The sequence below is a fragment of the Typopeltis vanoorti genome, chromosome 1, assembly GCF_054136105.1.
Source record: "Typopeltis vanoorti isolate ZY-2024b chromosome 1, IOZ_Tvanoo_1.0, whole genome shotgun sequence".
Classification (NCBI taxonomy): Eukaryota; Metazoa; Arthropoda; class Arachnida; order Uropygi; family Thelyphonidae; genus Typopeltis; species Typopeltis vanoorti.
This window is the reverse complement of record NC_143549.1, coordinates 130,443,029-130,460,431: the sequence shown is the minus strand read 5'-3', so window position 1 is coordinate 130,460,431 and position 17,403 is coordinate 130,443,029. Positions and strand designations below refer to the sequence as shown.

Sequence of the window (17,403 nt, the reverse complement as noted above, 5' to 3'; positions counted from 1 at the left end):
TTTAATATTTTATATTTTTTCATTTTAGAGACATATTAGTTGCAATATGTCTCTAAGATCTGGTGGGGTGACATTTGCTAGGACACAAAGCCATGACAGAGGAGTTGATTTCAGAATACCTGAGATAATATGCAGGGTTTGGTTCAGTTTCATATCTATTAACTTGGCATGAGTACTTCTACTCCAGACCAGAGCACAGTACTCTGCTGTTGAGCAAACCAGAGCCAGGACAGGCATCCTAAGTGTGGAGGCACTCATCCCCAGCCAGTTTCAGTCAATTTAGAGATAATATTGTTTCTAGCTTCAGTCTCATTTCCCAGTTGTTGTATATGCTTTTTTTAGGTGAGCATTCTGTCTAGGGTGACTCCTAGATATTTTGGATAATCTTCAAGGTTTATGACTTTATTATAGAAATTAGGATTTAGTGTGTGGTTGGTGCAGGTAGAATGTAGATGAGACAGTTTTTGTGATTAGGTCATTGTCAAGGGATTTCTTCACTTCGCCAAAAATAGTCTTATGACTAGTGATGGCCAGGTTATCAGCATACATGAACTGGTAAGAGTCTGTGGAAGGTGAATCTGATATATAAACTTTGAAGAGAGCTGGAGACAACACCAATCCCTGGAGGAGGCCATTTTGGAGGAATCTTGTTCTGTTTTTTCTTACACCAAGCTGCACATGGAATTTACAATTTGAAAGCATTGAGTTTAGAAGATGGGGGGTATTTCTTCTGAGGGCTACTCTTTCAAAAACGTTTGTAAGAAGTACAAAGAAGAGAAATGGGTCAGAAGATCTTTGAATTATCAGGCTATTTCTAAGGTTTTAAAATGACCAGTATTTTTGATTCTTTCCAGTATTTGGGAAGTTTACCAGATTGGATTATTGTGGAGTAAAGTGCTGCAAGCCAGCCCCATTCATATTCTCCAAGGTTTTTTAGGAACTCTGGAAGGATATCATCAGTGCCAGGGACATGGCTATTTTTAGTTAATTTTAATGCTTCTTTTATTTCTTCTGTTGTGATCTGATCAGCAAGGTGAGAATGATTCTTGACTTGTGGTTAATATACTCAGAGACTTATTTTCTCTTTTGAAGTTTTTGATGGGCTTTATTTTTGAGGATTTCAGTAAGCATGAAGCAATACTATTTGCTGTGACTTGGGATTTTTGAGGTGTAGTCATAGAGGCTGCCCCCAGTTTTCTAAGAAGGTTTCAGCTTTTCCTACTGGAACCTTACTTCTTGCATTAAGTGTTTCTAACAACTGTTGCACTATTTGAGGGCTTAAACTTTCTTCATATTGTTTAAGAAGGTCATCACATTCCTTATTCCAGCATGGGATGTATTCTTTATGATACCTGTGAGAGATACTCTTTTTAGCAGTTGAAATTAGTAAGTCTTGTGGTTTTCAGGTATGAGATATATATATTAACATTTTCTTCCTCTGTTATATTTCTATATTTTTCCCAATCTGCCTTGTTCAGATTCCATCTAGGTAAGGAGAAGTGCTTTTGAAAGTAGAGAGAATGGCACGTATTTCAAGTATAATGGGGCAATGCTGGCTTTTCAGAAACTGCTTCAAAACTGTTTCTGAAAAGCCAGCATTGCCCTATTATACTTGAAATACGTGCCATCCTTTCTACTTTCAAAAGCACTTCTCCTTACCTAGATGGAATCTGAACAAGGCAGATTGGGAAAAATATAGAAATATAACAGAGGAAGAAAATGTTAATATACTGTATATCTCATACCTGAAAACCACAAGCTTACCACATTACTAATTTCAACTGCTAAAAAGAGTTGGAAAATTCTTTTTCCAATTCTTTCCAACTCTAAAAAATTCTGACTGTCCCTTGTTACAAAGCAGAAATCAGGAGTCTGACTCCTATTCCATCTGGCTGAGTTGAAGGTACCTGACATGTTATGTGACCCTTTAATTACCCAAACTTGCTGTTCTGATAATTGCAGGGTCAGATAAGCAGTAGATTATTGTATATAAGAAAAGGGAACTGTAAATGAAGGTATGTATAGTGTTATGAATTCTTAACCTTACATTTTTGGACTCATTCTTTATTTATTATTTTTATTGTTTATTTGAATTTTCTCATAGCATCAGAAGGGGGGTCTCTGTTAAGAATGTGTCTATTTGTAGAAGAGGTGCCCTCCCTCGATGAGTCTTTGGACTCCCTGTAGGTGTCAAATAATAATAATAATTTTACCACCAGTTGGTGACAGTGATCATTCTGTGCATTCTTGGGAAGTATCTAATTGTATTGATGTTCCAGTTAGAACAGATTACACGTTGAACTACAAAGCTGGAAATTATGATCAATTTAAGAGAATACTATCTTTGGTCCCATGGTATCAGTTACTTAATGGGAAAAATGTCAGCAGTGCGTGGGAATCTTTGAAAAAGTGCTTAAATGAGTCGGTATCTGAATGTATCCCTGTATTTGAAGAATAAATAGATTGGGAGTGAAATGAATGTTCAACCTTATTAAGCAAGAGATTTCTTGCCTAACAATAAGATGATGTGAAAAGAATATTGTGAGAATAAGAGTGAGAGGAGTTATGAAATATATAAAGCTCAGGCCAGAAAAGTAATGAGTATTGTGCAGAAAGTTAAATCAAAGTATGGAAAGAAATTGGCCATGTAGCTAAAGGCAATCCAAAAGAATTTTATCATTATGCTGCAAGCAAAAGAAAGAATGAATGTGAAAAAATAACTTTATTGAATGAATCTTTCTTTTATGGTTACACGGTGATCCGCACTCATATTTGTAAATTTAGGGATGCAAAAACACACGTGTTGAACAGATTTTTTTATTAATTACTAATACAATAAAGCTTGACGTTTTGACCTCTATATCGAGGTCATCATCGGAAGAATACAACTGTATAAGGAACCAAGCTACATGCTCATGCCCTGTATACCGGTAAACTAAATCTACGTAGTTAATAAATCCTTTTTCCTAGCCTGACCTCTAGTGATAAAAAAATAAATAAATTAAAAAAAAAAAAATATATATATATATATATAACTGCAATAAACTGCTAAAGTCCTCATGTATTAATATTCTTCTGGATAGTTCTGATTGTTATAAAATGATTTCTTTCAGTTGCTGTTGAATGTTCCAAACACCTCACCAGGTTGTCTTCTTGTAGTGGGATTTTTCTGAGGCTAGTTTTGGTTGTTATACAGGTTGTAGATGGGTCCTCCACATTCTTGAAATGGTTAGGCCATCATTTTTTTTTGTTGATGGTTAAAATGAATTCTCCATTTTTTTTTCTCCTGATATATGAAATTGTAACTTAATCATTGAATGAGTCCAGTTGTAAAAATGGAGACTTCTTTTAGACTTGCAGCCACTTTCCTTCATTAAACTTGTCATTCCCAATTTCAAATAGAACCAATTTCAAGTATAACCCTCTGCCCATAGTGTATGTCTGTAGCTTTTCATATTCATTTTATTATTATTATTATTTTTTTTTTAAATATTATACCTCTTTTTATGTGAAATACCTAGCATTGAAAAATTTTGCTGTTTGTTTTAATAAGTACAATTAAATTTATTTTCTGCATTTGTTCTTTTTCCCCCTTTCATTTAAATTTGAAATTCGACTTGTTTAGCCATTAAAGTTATTATTAAGTTTGCATAATTTAATATTTCCTGTATGGAAATATTAAATTATGCAAACTTAATAATAACCTGTGGGTTGTAACGTAGAGTGCCATCCTGCAATGAGTTCTTGGACTCCTTGAAGTCATTGCATAATAATAATGACAAATCACTCTGAATTAGAGATAGACATTGAAAGTTTTTCCACTTGGTTATACTATAAATTAAAGATGCTAAGAAGTTATATTCTTCATTTAATCTTTTATCCAAGTATAAGCAAATTTGCATGTGAGGTAACATCACGACTGGGCAACTCGTATATAGAGGCTAATGACTTCACGTTACTTGCCTTAGTATCCCATAATGCAAAGCACATCCTTCCTGATGTGTAATGCTATGCATTATAGGAAGGGGTCACTACCCAGACTGGTTTCGACCTTTATTGAGGTCTCATCAGTGGGAGCTAGACCCATGGGTCATCTTTAATTTATAATGACAAATCAATTCCTGATGTAAATTCTTCAGGTGATTTGGTACTAGTAATATGAGTCAGCATCGCTGATATGATATTCATTTATGTAAAATTGATATATTTCTCTAGTGGTATATAAAAAAAAATTCACCATTATTCCTTTACATTTCATTGGTTTACATATCTGAGTATTGTAATTAATTATGTCAGGATGCCTTGACTATATGTAATTCCATGTTATAAGAGATTTTTCCCAATGTAGTTATCTTTCATTGAAATATTATGACTATCTGTGTGTGCACTTCGACACAAGCAAATGATTTATCTTCATTCTCCTGTATGCACATAGTATGCCATTGCTAATTTCATTGACTACTTTGACTTTCACTTTCTCTAATTGTTTCTGAGTTCAAGTCTTCCTGTTTCTTTAATCCCATCCAAATCTCACTTTTCTTATAGCATATAATTTAAAGCTTTAATGAGTGGCTAAATCGGCTCATCAGATCGCTTGGTTACTTAAGAATACTTTGATGAGGAGAGACAAGCAGGTTATTGTTCCTCTTTATCGAGCCTTGATAAGACCCCCATCTTGACTTCTGTGCCCAGATCTGGGCCCAGGGTTTCTTCTTGATGGGGAGGAGGTAAAGAGGATCCAGAGTTGAGTGACCAAGATGATAGCTGGTCTATGGAATGAACCTTATGAGAACAGGTTGAAGATCTCTGGGTTACAGAAATTGGTTGATGGGGGGGGGGGACCCTGCTGTCCATGCCTAAGACCGACTAACTTGGCTATGGCTGAGAAAGATACTTAAGCTCCTCACGTTGTAGACGAGAATCGAACCTAAGACACTCCTTTTCCAGTGTTAAATCGATGTTTCTATATGATTTATTCTTAATTTATTTATTGACTTAAGTCTATCCTTTCTTACCTAAAACCTTATTCAATCAAAATCCTACTGGCTGCTCTATTGTTATATATTTACCTTTCGTTATTTATTCTTTCTTCTCTTACTTTAATCTTATTCTTACATCTAGGATTGTTTCCTCTTCGGATGCTGGCAAATTTATATTTTGCTGCGCCAGCCAGTATCCTATAGTAGAAAAGATCCTTACTCAGGGAGACAATACTAGATTCTTAGCTTTCTTACACAATATCTTATTTAAACTGCAGTATAGATTCAGATTATTGCAGTCGTGACCTAAATCTATAATTATACTTTCTTTCTAAATCCTTCCTGCCAAAATAGGTTCTGTTTTTATAAGTGGTAAGTTGGAATCGTAATCAGGCATGACTCGGGTTCAGGTAAATATGACATGTTTATTGGAATATCTAAAACACAGTACAAAATTCATAACTCAATTATGCTCAATACTAAATAAAACTCGAACTAAGAGATTAACACATTCTAAACTAATTAAATCTTATAAGACATGCTAAACACAGTAACTGCACATTGGGATATAGATAGTAAATGATATGAAGTTAAGCTAAATTCCTTTCAGTAGTATTACTCGTAAGAGAAAGCTAACAAACATCTAATGTTACCGAGATACTAAATTCTACTATTCTTATCGCATCAAGTTAATCCTATCACATACAAAATTACACAAGATCTCTTCCAAACAATTCTTCTTACTCTCAAAGGAGGTTAACTTTCTAAATAGAGACTGTCCACAGAGTTCTTTAGAATACAGAAGAGAGAGGATTCATAAACAATCCTCTCTCTTCTAATGAACTTTCACACAAAATTAGAGTAATTGCACCTTACTGAGCCTTTTCCACGTCATTCTGCACCACGTGTACATCTAGATACTTCTCATCTATTTGCTGTCCATATGCCAACGTAGGGCACTATCTTCATTATTTCTGTCGAAAACGGACTCAATCTCTGCATTTTAGGAACATTTCGATGGGACTTTTCAGCGATGGCTTGATTCTGCTAGGGCTGGAAATTTTACCTTCAGCTTTGCATAGAATCCTACTTCATTTTAAGAATGCTCGCAGTCTGACATCTTATCACAGACTTCACCTCCCCCCCCCCTATGTGAAACTGCCCGCTAACTTCCGAACCACCAAAACAGGAAAATGTTACGACCGGCGAGTGTCTTCCGATATGGGCTCAACCCCTTATATTCTTCTATAGCGTACCCTCTTTTCTCAGTCCCCTTTTTGCACACAGCCCTTATCTTTTCACCCCTTTGGGTTCATCCTTCACTTTTATGACGCTGTTATACTTGGATTCACAGAATGCATGGCAATGTAATTTTCCGAGTAAGCTATAGCTGCTAGCGTTACGCTGTACACGTGTAGCTTTATGCCTTCCAGGAATTATTACTTGGTAACTTTTTAGATGACTCACAGTAAATTTTACATAGCTTAAGTGAGGCTTAAATTTAAATCAAATTATCTCTTTTTAGACATACTTAAAAATGAAATCTTAATATAATCACATCAGCTTAAAATTAAGGCATTTGAAATAAAGAATACAAATTTTACATAAAGTGAAGAAGTTTCACTCTTAATTACAACTGATGTGCAGGTATTTCTCTTTGCCAGCAAGTTTTATATATTAGGTTTTAAATGAATGATTTCTTTCCAAGATTTCTTCATTTAGGATCTAACACCAGGCATATGGTTGCGAAGCGTATAGCCACTAGGCTAACCGCATGGACATAATAGTGCACTTAATCTCTTATCCAAATCTTGTTTTGGATACGAGAAGGAGAATTACTAACATGTGAAAGAGCTACGGATAGATGTATGGCCAGTTTATAAGTTTGACCAATAATTTATTATTGGTCTGAATTAAAGGTTTGTTTTCCACCTAGGGCTGTATCATATCCTTAGGGATATCATACAGCCCTAGACATAATGTATCTGAATCTTTACTGGATTTCATTGAGAAATAATTTAGTATGTTACATAACATTATGTTTAGTGTCTTGGTGTAGCAGCAGTATATAATATTGGGACAATAAATGATCTCCCTATAATAACATATTATTATTTTTTGTCTTGGAATGTAAGTGCTTCACTTTCTTTTTTGACATGGATTAAATAAAAAAATTAATGATGAACTTAAAATTTTAAATTTAATATATTTTAAGAGAATGTGAAATTAGAGATAGAACTTTTGGAAAATTGGGAAATATAGAAAAACAAAAAATGAGAAAAAGAAACTGAGTGGGGGAGAAGGAGCATGGACAGAAGAAAATGAAAGAGGATACTCCTTTAAGGAGGATGACTTTTTTTCCTCAGGAGCATTGAAATAAGAAAGATTGTTCATGGATAAGTTTTCTGAAGGAGAATCAGATCCAACTTTCTTACCAGACTTGAAATCCCCTCTCCCAAGTCGTTGGAGAGGGGATTTCAAGTATGGTAAGACAGTTGTTCAATGCCCATTCGCTGTTCAGTTCTTCAAATCTGATATTGATAGGCTTCTTCTTTCTCCTCATTGTTTCGCCCATCCACTGTACTAAGTACTCTTGATTGAACAACTATTCCGTGTTGGAATTATCATTTAAAAAATTATATTTACTAAATATTGCCAAGAAACATGACTGAAAATTTTGCTTGAAAATGAAGTATTCATATAAGTTTAGCAGTTTAACAATCAGTTATCTAACTTTTAGTTAGATCATTGACTAGCTGTTTGGAAGCCTCCAAGTGTGTTATCATTGACTAGAAACTATGAAGTTTCTAGTCAGCAGCAGAACTGCATATCTTTTGGTAGAATAAATCGTTATATCCGGTAAATTGCTAAGACTAAGTGTGTGTGTGAGGGGGGGGGGGTTTACCTTCCTTCCTTCCTAATTAATTTGTTTGTTTTGTTAGCAGTTATTAGGTATAACTGGAATTATTATATCTAACAAAGAGTTTTTTGTTTATCATAAAGTTTTTCTTATGGTAGCAGCATTATAGTTACTTTGTTTTGCAGCCTAAAATAGTAGAGAAATACTTCTCTGGTAGCACTTTAACACCTGATAACACCCGGTTGATTAATCAGTCTTTGCAACATTTTCTGGAATTTGCTAGGGTAAGTTTTTATAATACTGTAATGTTTTTTTTTTAAGAATTATGTACATTTTTAAAAGTTATTATTGCAGATTTTCATCTTCCATTCTTAAATGTTCTGTACTTATGCATAATTCAAGGAGTAGGTAATTTGTTTATAATTTTGATATTATTATTATTATTCTTGCACTGAGTAAATGTGAGAAGAGGGTTTTTTTTTTTTTTTTTTTTTTTTTTTTTTTTTTCAGTTGAATATTTTTGAGCAAATGAATTATCATGGCATGGTTAGAAATTCGCAATATTTATTTTAGGACAAGTACCATCATTCTTCCTTCACATATCATTGAAGTTGTGAAACTTTGTTGAAATTTGAGATAATTTATTCAGAAATTATATTATACTTGACTAGTATAAATACTTGTCATTTGACAAGTATAATCATATAATATATGATTTGTAATATATCCAAGACATATACTTGACAAGAAATAGTGTTCTTGTTTTTCCATATTTTTTCTTGAGGGGGGGGGGAATAAAAAATTCCTGTCGTAACTTTTCTTACACTCATTCATCACTCTCTCCAAGCAAATGATGTAGTCCTTGCATCCTAACTCCACTCTTGCTCAGTTTACAGCAGTGACTCGTGATTCTTTTTCTTTCTGCATGTATTGAAAAAAATTTTCTACATTTGTTATATCCTTTCTTTTCTTCCTATCATTCAAATAGTTTGTTACCCACAAACCTTTACTTTGTTGTCATAGTTATTCATAGACTATTAGGCTATTACCATACTGATTACTTTCCACTTCTCATTCCGATGAGACCCAGGCATCCTTTTGAGACCCAGAACAGCCTTTTTCACAATATATTTTCCAGGGACAAAAATTTCCACTCTTCATACAGAATAACAGTTCAGAATGTGCAGAAGCCCTTTGCTAATACAGAAAGAAATTATTATTATAGACTCCACAGAGTCTAAAGACTCATTGTGGGAAGCAAATTTACATACAGAGCCCATCAAACCATGCTTTAAACTCATTCAATGCTCTGCTTTCACAACAATGTCAGGCAAAGCATTCCACGGAACATCCACTTTCCATGCAGGGGCATACCCTTATACAACTTCCAGGTATGTTCCCTTGTTCTACCCTTTCCTCCATTATATGAAAAAATTCTTCCACATTAAGCTGGTAACAACCCATTACCAACTTAAATGTCTCAATCATATCCCCTCTCTTCCTCCTATTCACAAGGCTTTGCAAACTTCATTCACTCAATCCCAAAGAGCAGTTGAACCTTAGTCTTCTCTGGACCCTTTCTAACATATCCTCATCACCATGAAAACCAAAGGACCAAATCTGCACACAATAATCTGCATGAGGCATGATCAAGGCCTTATACAATGGAACCAGAACCTCTTTATTTCTACAAGTTAAGGTCCTCTGCATCATTGTCATAATCCGATGTGATGTCTTCACAACTTATGCAGTATGATCTCTGAACTTCAGATCCTTGTCCACCACTACCACTCCAAGGTCTCTTATCTCTTTTCAACTTCCTCCAAAATTTCCTCACCAAGAGTATACTTTGCATCTCATCATTGCCTACCAAATTTCAGAACCTTACGCTTGGCAACATTGAATTGACAGTTCCATACTATTGTCCCACTCATACAATCTATTCAAGTCTTCCTGAATAGATAGATTAACATCTGATTAACATTCCTCATCACTCCCCTGAGTTTTGCATCATCTACAGACAGTTGTATATTACCAGTTAAACCTATCCCAATATCATTAATATGCAAATTAAATAACAATGGTCCCAAAACTGATCCTTGCAGCACACTACTAATGATTTTCCTCTTTCAAGATAGTGCTCACCCCCCCCCTTCACCATACATAACTTGCTGATATCTATCTCTCTATCCATACACCTATTCAAATCACTAGTCTGTCATCCAGTACCATCTGCTTCCGTTTAATGACCAGCTTGTTGTGTGGCAATCTATCAGAAGCCTTTTATAGATTGTCAAACAAACTTGTTCTGACAAGCATAGAGAATACCACTGTTATCAACCCACTTTTGTATTCTATTTCTCACAATCTTCTCCAGTACCTTATTTTTTTTTTTTTATTGTAAACATAACAATCTTATATACAGGATTAACCGGTTTTTGGTTCTCTGCAGTCAGACAGAGAGGTTACATGCTCATACTCTTGTTGAGGTATGTTACATCGAAGTCACTTATAAGGCTAATTAAATTTTTTTTTTTTTTTTTAAAAATAAATTAAAGCCATTAAGAGTTATTTTAACATGATAACATAAGATCTTATTTTAACATAAGAACATAAATGTGGAAGAACATAGAAGTTACTATTGCACAATATTATCTATTAACATGAGAGTGCCAGTTGATTAACTTTCGCACTGTTAAGCACAACAATCCTTCTTTTTTCCCCCTTTCTTTTTTTTGTGGGGGGGGGGGTAAGGGTGTCACTTCTATGCTGGAAAGTGGATTATAATGCAGTCGCCCTGCTCAGCCAGGAGTTGATTCCGTGGATTCCATTCTTGGTGGAAAAGATCTAAGGTGTTATTTTGCCTATGGTGGTGATGCTCGTGTAGGATCCGACATCTCACCTTTTGTTGGAAGGCTGCAGTGAGCTGGTCAGTTGCCTCTCTCTGTGAAGTTGCTGTGCTGTCTGGTCTTGTATGTCTGAGGTAGAAGTTGTATATTACCGCTTTTGCGGTGATGAAAAGGTAATTGCAGAATGAATGGTTATTTGACTCCACATGGACGAGATTGAAATATTCCTCTTCTGTATGAAGATTACCACAGGTAAGAGCTGCCGTTTCCCGAGTCAAACTGATTAATTTAGTGTTGACTGGGCATTCCAAGTAGATATGCCGGACCGTTCCTAATTGGTAGCAGAAGAGGCAGTTATCTGAGACGTTTGAGTTAAATTTTCGTAATATAGTAGGAGTGGGTAATATATTATGCCACATTCTCCACTGAATATCTGCGTCAGGTTTGATGGCTCTTGTGCGATATGGTAGATCCCATTGAAATAGTGTTTGATCAGATGATGCAGGATTTTCCAACAAAGTGCTTTGGTTCGACTGTTGTGTTAGTGTGCTGTAGATCTTGTTGGTGTTGCTGGGTGTAAGTTTCTCCCATGAGTTATTGGTTTTTATCAGAAAGATAGGCGCCAAAACTTCTGAGTTTGGAGGGCTAAGCCCCACTTCTGTTATGCTATCAGGCATAGCGGCTTGAAACGCGGCCTTTACGGTGTCTATCTGCTCAGACTCATTCCCATATTCTAGGTTTTCGAGCGAATTTGGAAAGTGCCAGGTGAGGCTTGGAGAAAGAATGTCACCCAAGATCCTCACGTTTCGCCAGCTCCATGGAGGAAAGAAAAATTCTTTCTGAGTGATCGGGCTTCTTACCATCGTGTTGTGAAAGATGGGTTCCATGAGGATTTCAGGTGGGGATGCTGTCTTCACTGTGTGCTGGAGGTTTAGCTTCTTCCATCGTCGAAGGGCATCTTTGTAGAAGTTTGTTAAATTTACAGGCACTTGAGCTGTTGTCATTCTTAAGGTGGTGGAGAGAGAGAGAGACCTCTAGTGGCAGAAGTGAAAATATACTCGGTGCATTTGTGTGATATTTCCTGTTGTAGGGCATTTATGAGAAATAGAGTGCGGAACGTTGTTATCCTGTTGTCAATGGAGACCAACTTTTGTCCTCCATCTTTGAGAGAAGCACATAGTTGGGAGTAGGAAAGCCAGTTTGTTTTATTCCATATGAATCGATATATGGTTGACTTTATTTGTTTGATGAATTGCACTGGTGGCGTAAGAATCTTTAGTGTATGCCAAAGGACACTGGTGGCTATTTGGTTAACGATTATTGTTCTCCCTCTTGTGGAGGCAGAGGCTCGTATTGCTGCCCACTTTCCTAGAACTTGCTTGAAACGCTTGTTTAGTGTTTCCCAGTTCTTATCCACATAAGAGGGTGTGTTTCCTAGGTAAATCCCCAGGTATTTGTTTCCTTCTGTGGACCAGGTACCAGACATTGGGGAATCGGTTCGGTTTTTCCATTTGCCACACCACAGTCCTATGGTTTTATGTGTGTTTAGTTTGGCTCCTGAGGCTGCCTGATATTGTTGGTATGCCATTTGTATGTTATGAAAGTCCTCTTCTTTGCGGGCTATGATTGTAACATCATCAGCATATGCTGTCAGGGTTATGGTTTGGTAGGGAAGTTTAGGGCGGCATGCTTTGAGCAGCATGCTGAGTCTACACAAGAAGGGTTCGATGGCAATTGTGTAAAGAGGACCGGAGAGTGGACAGCCTTGTTTAATACCTCTGCTGTATGGTGCAGTTATGGTAAGCCTGTTGTTTATTTTCATGCAAAACTGTGCCTTGGCATACAACATTTTAATAGAGTGAATGATGCCTGAGCCAAAGCCAAATGCTTTCAAGCAGTTGAAGAGGTAAAGGTGTTCAACGCGGTCGAAAGCTTTTTCTTGGTCTAGTGTTACAAGACCCATTGTTTCACTGTTGTTGTTAACTACAACTCCAGATATACAGATTGGCCTATAATTTGTTGCCTTAACCTTATTGCCACCTTTGTGAAGTGGAACAATTTTGTCTTCCTTCCATGCCTTTTGGGACTTGTGCAGCTTAAGACATGATATTACTTTTAATATGTAATATCATACCTTAAAAAAGCAATTTTTAAATTTAATTACTTTCTTTTTCTTTAGCAGAAAGATAAAATAATAAGCTAACTTGTAGTTTTGTTTTGTTTTTATCAGTGTGTCAATTAATTTTTTAAGAAAAAAGTTGTACATTTTATGTTATACCAAATATTGTTGGTATAATATAATGCATAAAAGAAAAATGATGGACAAGATATCTTTTGTTAGGAGAGTTTAATATGAGAAATTATATTTGGTACATCTGTATGAAATGTGTTTGTTATGAGAGATGGAAGAAAAGTGAACTGGTGAAAAAATGTGTAGAAATTGTTTTGAGAGTGAGTGCTATGGCTGTGTGTGAATAAAATGCATGATACTGGAGTGGAGAATATTAACCAAAGGTAGGAAAATGTGTATGAAGTCCTCCTTAGAACAAAGTGTGAGTGATTGCAGAAACAGAAGGCAAGTGGTAAAGCTTGAGAGGAGAAAGTATGAAGTAAGAAAAAGGAATATATGACAAAAGCAGGAGGAGTGTAAGTAAGGAAAAAGTTTTTAATGGTGATTCGTTTAACTTTTTAAGCAAAAAGTTGTACAATTTATGTTATGTTATAAGAGGAATGCTTAATGAAAGCATGAGGCTATCACAATGTAAAGAGGTAAAGTAAAAGAGTTAATTGTTTTGGTAGGCACAAATGACTTGAAAGATGAAAAATATGATACAACAGAAGATATGAAAATTATTGGAAGTGAATAAAGAAGAGTGAGAGTAAAGATGAGGCAAGTCTGCTGCCACAGTACAGTAGAAGTGAGTATAGCCTACAGATGGATTGAAGGGCTTATTTAAGGCTGATAGATTGAACTTAAATGGATTTGGAGTTAGGTGTGTCAAGAAAGCATTGTTTACTGAGAATGCAGAAGAGCAAAATCAGGGCAAGTAGTATTATTATGGGGAGATGCAAGCAAGTGCATATGCAGACACCTGTGATTTGAGCAAGTACAAAAATGATCAAAAAATGCAGATTCTAGTTTCTCAGGTAATGAAGTAGTCAGTATAAGCTGTCAAGGTAGTTGTGGCCTTAAGGGGATACTGCAGTTTATGTATGCTAATACCAGAAACATTAGAAATAAGAGAGAGGAATTTGGTGTTAGTTAGCGCAAACTTGCCAAATGTTATAGGCATGAATGAGCATTATTTGACAGCAAAAGATGTAATTGCAGGGATAGAATGTGAGAGGCGTAGCATTTTTGGGGAGTATAAAGAGAATAGGATGGATGAAATGTTACTGTTGATGAAGACAGGGCTGAGAAAATTTTGTGCTGGCTTGCAAGTCAGCCAGATATCTTACTAGTTAGATGTTAATTTGGGCATACCCAGTCTCACTTCAACACTACCAGTGTTGAAGCAAATATGTTAGTCAATTCATTTTTGAAATTATGGATTCTACAACCGTGTTAAAATAACTCTTTTTATTATCCTGACGTTTCGATCTTCATATCAAGATCATCATCTGGAGCATACATAAATATACAAGACAAGCTGTGTTACATTTCAAACTGAAAGCTAGAGAAACAATGATTTGTTCACATGCTACTCACTGGCATGACCTCTAGTGAAAAAAAAAAATTACATCAAGCTAGATTTAATTTATGATTACATGAATAAACATTCTTGCTTACAGATAGTTTTCCTTCCAGTAACAGTGATGTCCTATTTCTATTATTAGAATTGTTATTTTTGATTTAAAAAATTATTTATAAATTACAACATGAATAAACATTCTTTCTTACAGATTTTTTCTTTAACAGTGATGTCCTATTTTTTTAGTATTAAAGTTATTTTAGATTTAGGATCCTGAATTTTCTACAGTCCTATTTATAGTTGTTCTTAGAGAGGAAGGATTCGTGGGACGAATATATGCCTTCCATATGTATGGGATTTTTTAGACCATCATTATTGTTCAGATTGGAGTGGTTGATAATGATCTCACAGGCTTCCTTAAATTTGTGTTCATACCATGTTTCAGTGTGATGCAGACAACCAGTGCTTTTCCAATCAATTCTACTTAAGGTGTTCATTGCATGATCAGAAAGGCCAACTTCACCATAATTATTATGTTTGATGTATCGTTTATGTTCTTTTTGTCTGACCGGAATATTGCGTCCTGTTTCTCCTATGTATGGTATATTGCAGGTGCAGTAAATACGGTATACTCCAGGGTGGGCCAGCAGATGGAGTGGGTCTTTGGATGAGTTGAGTAAGCTTTTCAATTTTGCAGGAGGTTTAAAGGTAGCTTCGAGGTTGTATTTTTGTAGTACTCTGTTTATTTTGTCTGATATCCCTTTAATGTAGGGAATGGTTATAGTTTTATTGTAGTCTGGTTTGTCTTTGTTTTTTATTGAGGTCTTGTAGAGAATTTTGTTAATAGTGTTTTGGCTGTATCCATTTTTTTGAAAAGTATTGCTGATAATTTTAAATTTGTCTTTCAGCACCTATTCACTGGAGCAGATCTTCAGACTCCTGTTTTTTAGGGTATTGATGACACCTAGTTTTTTGTGTTGGGTGGTGGTAGGAGTTTATGTGTATATATTGGCCAGTATAAGTCGGTTTCCGGTAAACAGTGAAGGAAAGATTGCCCGAGGGGAGGAGACGCGTGACAAGTGTATCTAGAAACGGCAGTGTGTTATGTTTTTCAATCTCAATTGTGAACTGTATACGTTTGTGCTGCTTGTTTAGGTGGCCAAAGAACGTGTCTGGTGGCCATGAGACCAGATCGTGAAAACATCGTCAACATATCTAAGCCAGGCTTTGGGTTTTAAAGGGGAGGAACCTAAAGCAAGTTCAAACTGTTCCATATAAAAGTTAGCAATGGGGGGGGGGGGGGGATAATGGCAAGCCCATTGCTGTGCCTTCTTTTTGTAGGTAGAAAGTATTTTGCCATACAAAATAAACTTTGTTAAGTATCGAGATTTCATCTTTGTTTAAAACGTGGTTGGCTAGGTTAACTATGTTATTGTTACCTGTAGGTGATTGGTGGCTCCTGTTGTTTCTTGCTTCTGGTTGGTTGTTATTGTTCACTATGGAGAAATTTGAATATGGCGGCTGGTTCTTTTTATCTTTTAGTCTTTGGAATTTGGAAATTAGGTTTTCTTTCTTCGTTTGGAGGATGTGGTTCGCCATGTTGTCAGTAATCTTTTCCAGGATCATCCAGATATCTGCGTTTATGTAGCTTGAAAGTTTCGTTTTTTTCTTTTTGTAGCTGGTTTTGTGTAGCGGCTAAGTTCTTTCTGGAAGCTTGGATTTGTTCTCTGAGAAGTGCTTTCTCCATGCAGAAGTATATTCGTTGCGTTTTTGCTGAGGTGAATTTTCTTTTTAGCCTGGTGCAATTCGGAATGATATTGCTGTCCCTACATCCTTTTAAAAAAGGCAGTTTTTTTTTAACAAAAAATATAACAAGCAACCTAACTAAACATGAATTAACAGCGATAAAATCACTAAAGACAAATCCGAACATCGTAATAACCAGACCAGATAAAGAAAGTGCCACCGTTATCTTAAACCGAACCACTTATGTGAAAAAAATGAATCTGCTAGTCTCAGACAATAACACATACCAATTAGTTAACTATAACCCAACTAATAGAATAAAAAAGAAAACAGAGAATCTACTTAAGTCAATTACCACATGGCCTGAAGATACGGACAAAAAACTATTTCCACACTATGCTCGTCCCCTGAGAATTTATGGGCTACCGAAAATTCACAAAGAAAACACACCGCTAAGGCCTATATTCGAAGGGATTGATATCCCGACTTATCACTTAGCCAAAAAATTAGCGGCAACACTTAAGGAGTTGGTAGGTCATTCCCCCTCCTATATCAAAAACACACAACACTTCATAAACATCATCAAAGACATCACATTAGAAAAAGATGATCTATTAGTCAGTTTTGACGTCTCTGCCCTCTTTATGAATGTCCTAATCAATGACACATCCTTCTTTTACAGAACAAGTTTCCTCCAGATATCATGGTGCTCTTTGCGCGTGTATTACGTTCTGGTTATTTGTATGATAAAACGCTTTCTACCTACAAAAAAAGAAGGCACAGCCATGGGCTCGCCATTATCCCCCCTATTGCTAACTTTTATATGGAACATTTTGAACAACTTGCTTTAGGTTCCTCCCCTTTAAAACCCAAAGTCTGGCTTAGATACGTTGACGATGTTTTCGTGATCTGGTCTCGTGGCCACCAGGCACTAGACACGTTCCTTAGCAACCTAAACAAGCAACACAAATGTATACAGTTTACAATTAAGATTGAAAAACATAACACACTGCCGTTTCTAGATACGCTTGTCACATGTCTCCCCTCGGGCAATCTTTCCTTCACTGTTTACCGGAAACCGACACATACTGGCCAATATATACACATAAACTCCTACCACCACCACCACCCAACACAAAAAAAATAGGTATCATCAATACCCTAAAAAACAGGAGTCTGATATCTGCTCCAGTGAATAGGCACTGAAAGACAAATTTAAAGTGATCAGCAATACTTTTCAAAAAAATGGATACAGCCAAAACACTATTAACAAAATT

General features: G+C 35.9%; 1 protein-coding gene across 1 annotated transcript in view; it reads left to right on the top strand.

Moving 5' to 3' along the window:
* The window catches only part of Ube4B (Ubiquitination factor E4B), a 418,857-nt gene that overhangs the window by 234,180 nt on the left and 167,274 nt on the right, over window positions 1-17,403 (top strand). Inside the window, exon 12 of the mRNA XM_090393738.1 lies at window positions 8,025-8,123. Coding sequence (XP_090249864.1) covers window positions 8,025-8,123 — 99 coding nt within the window. The remainder of the gene's footprint in view (window positions 1-8,024; window positions 8,124-17,403) is intronic.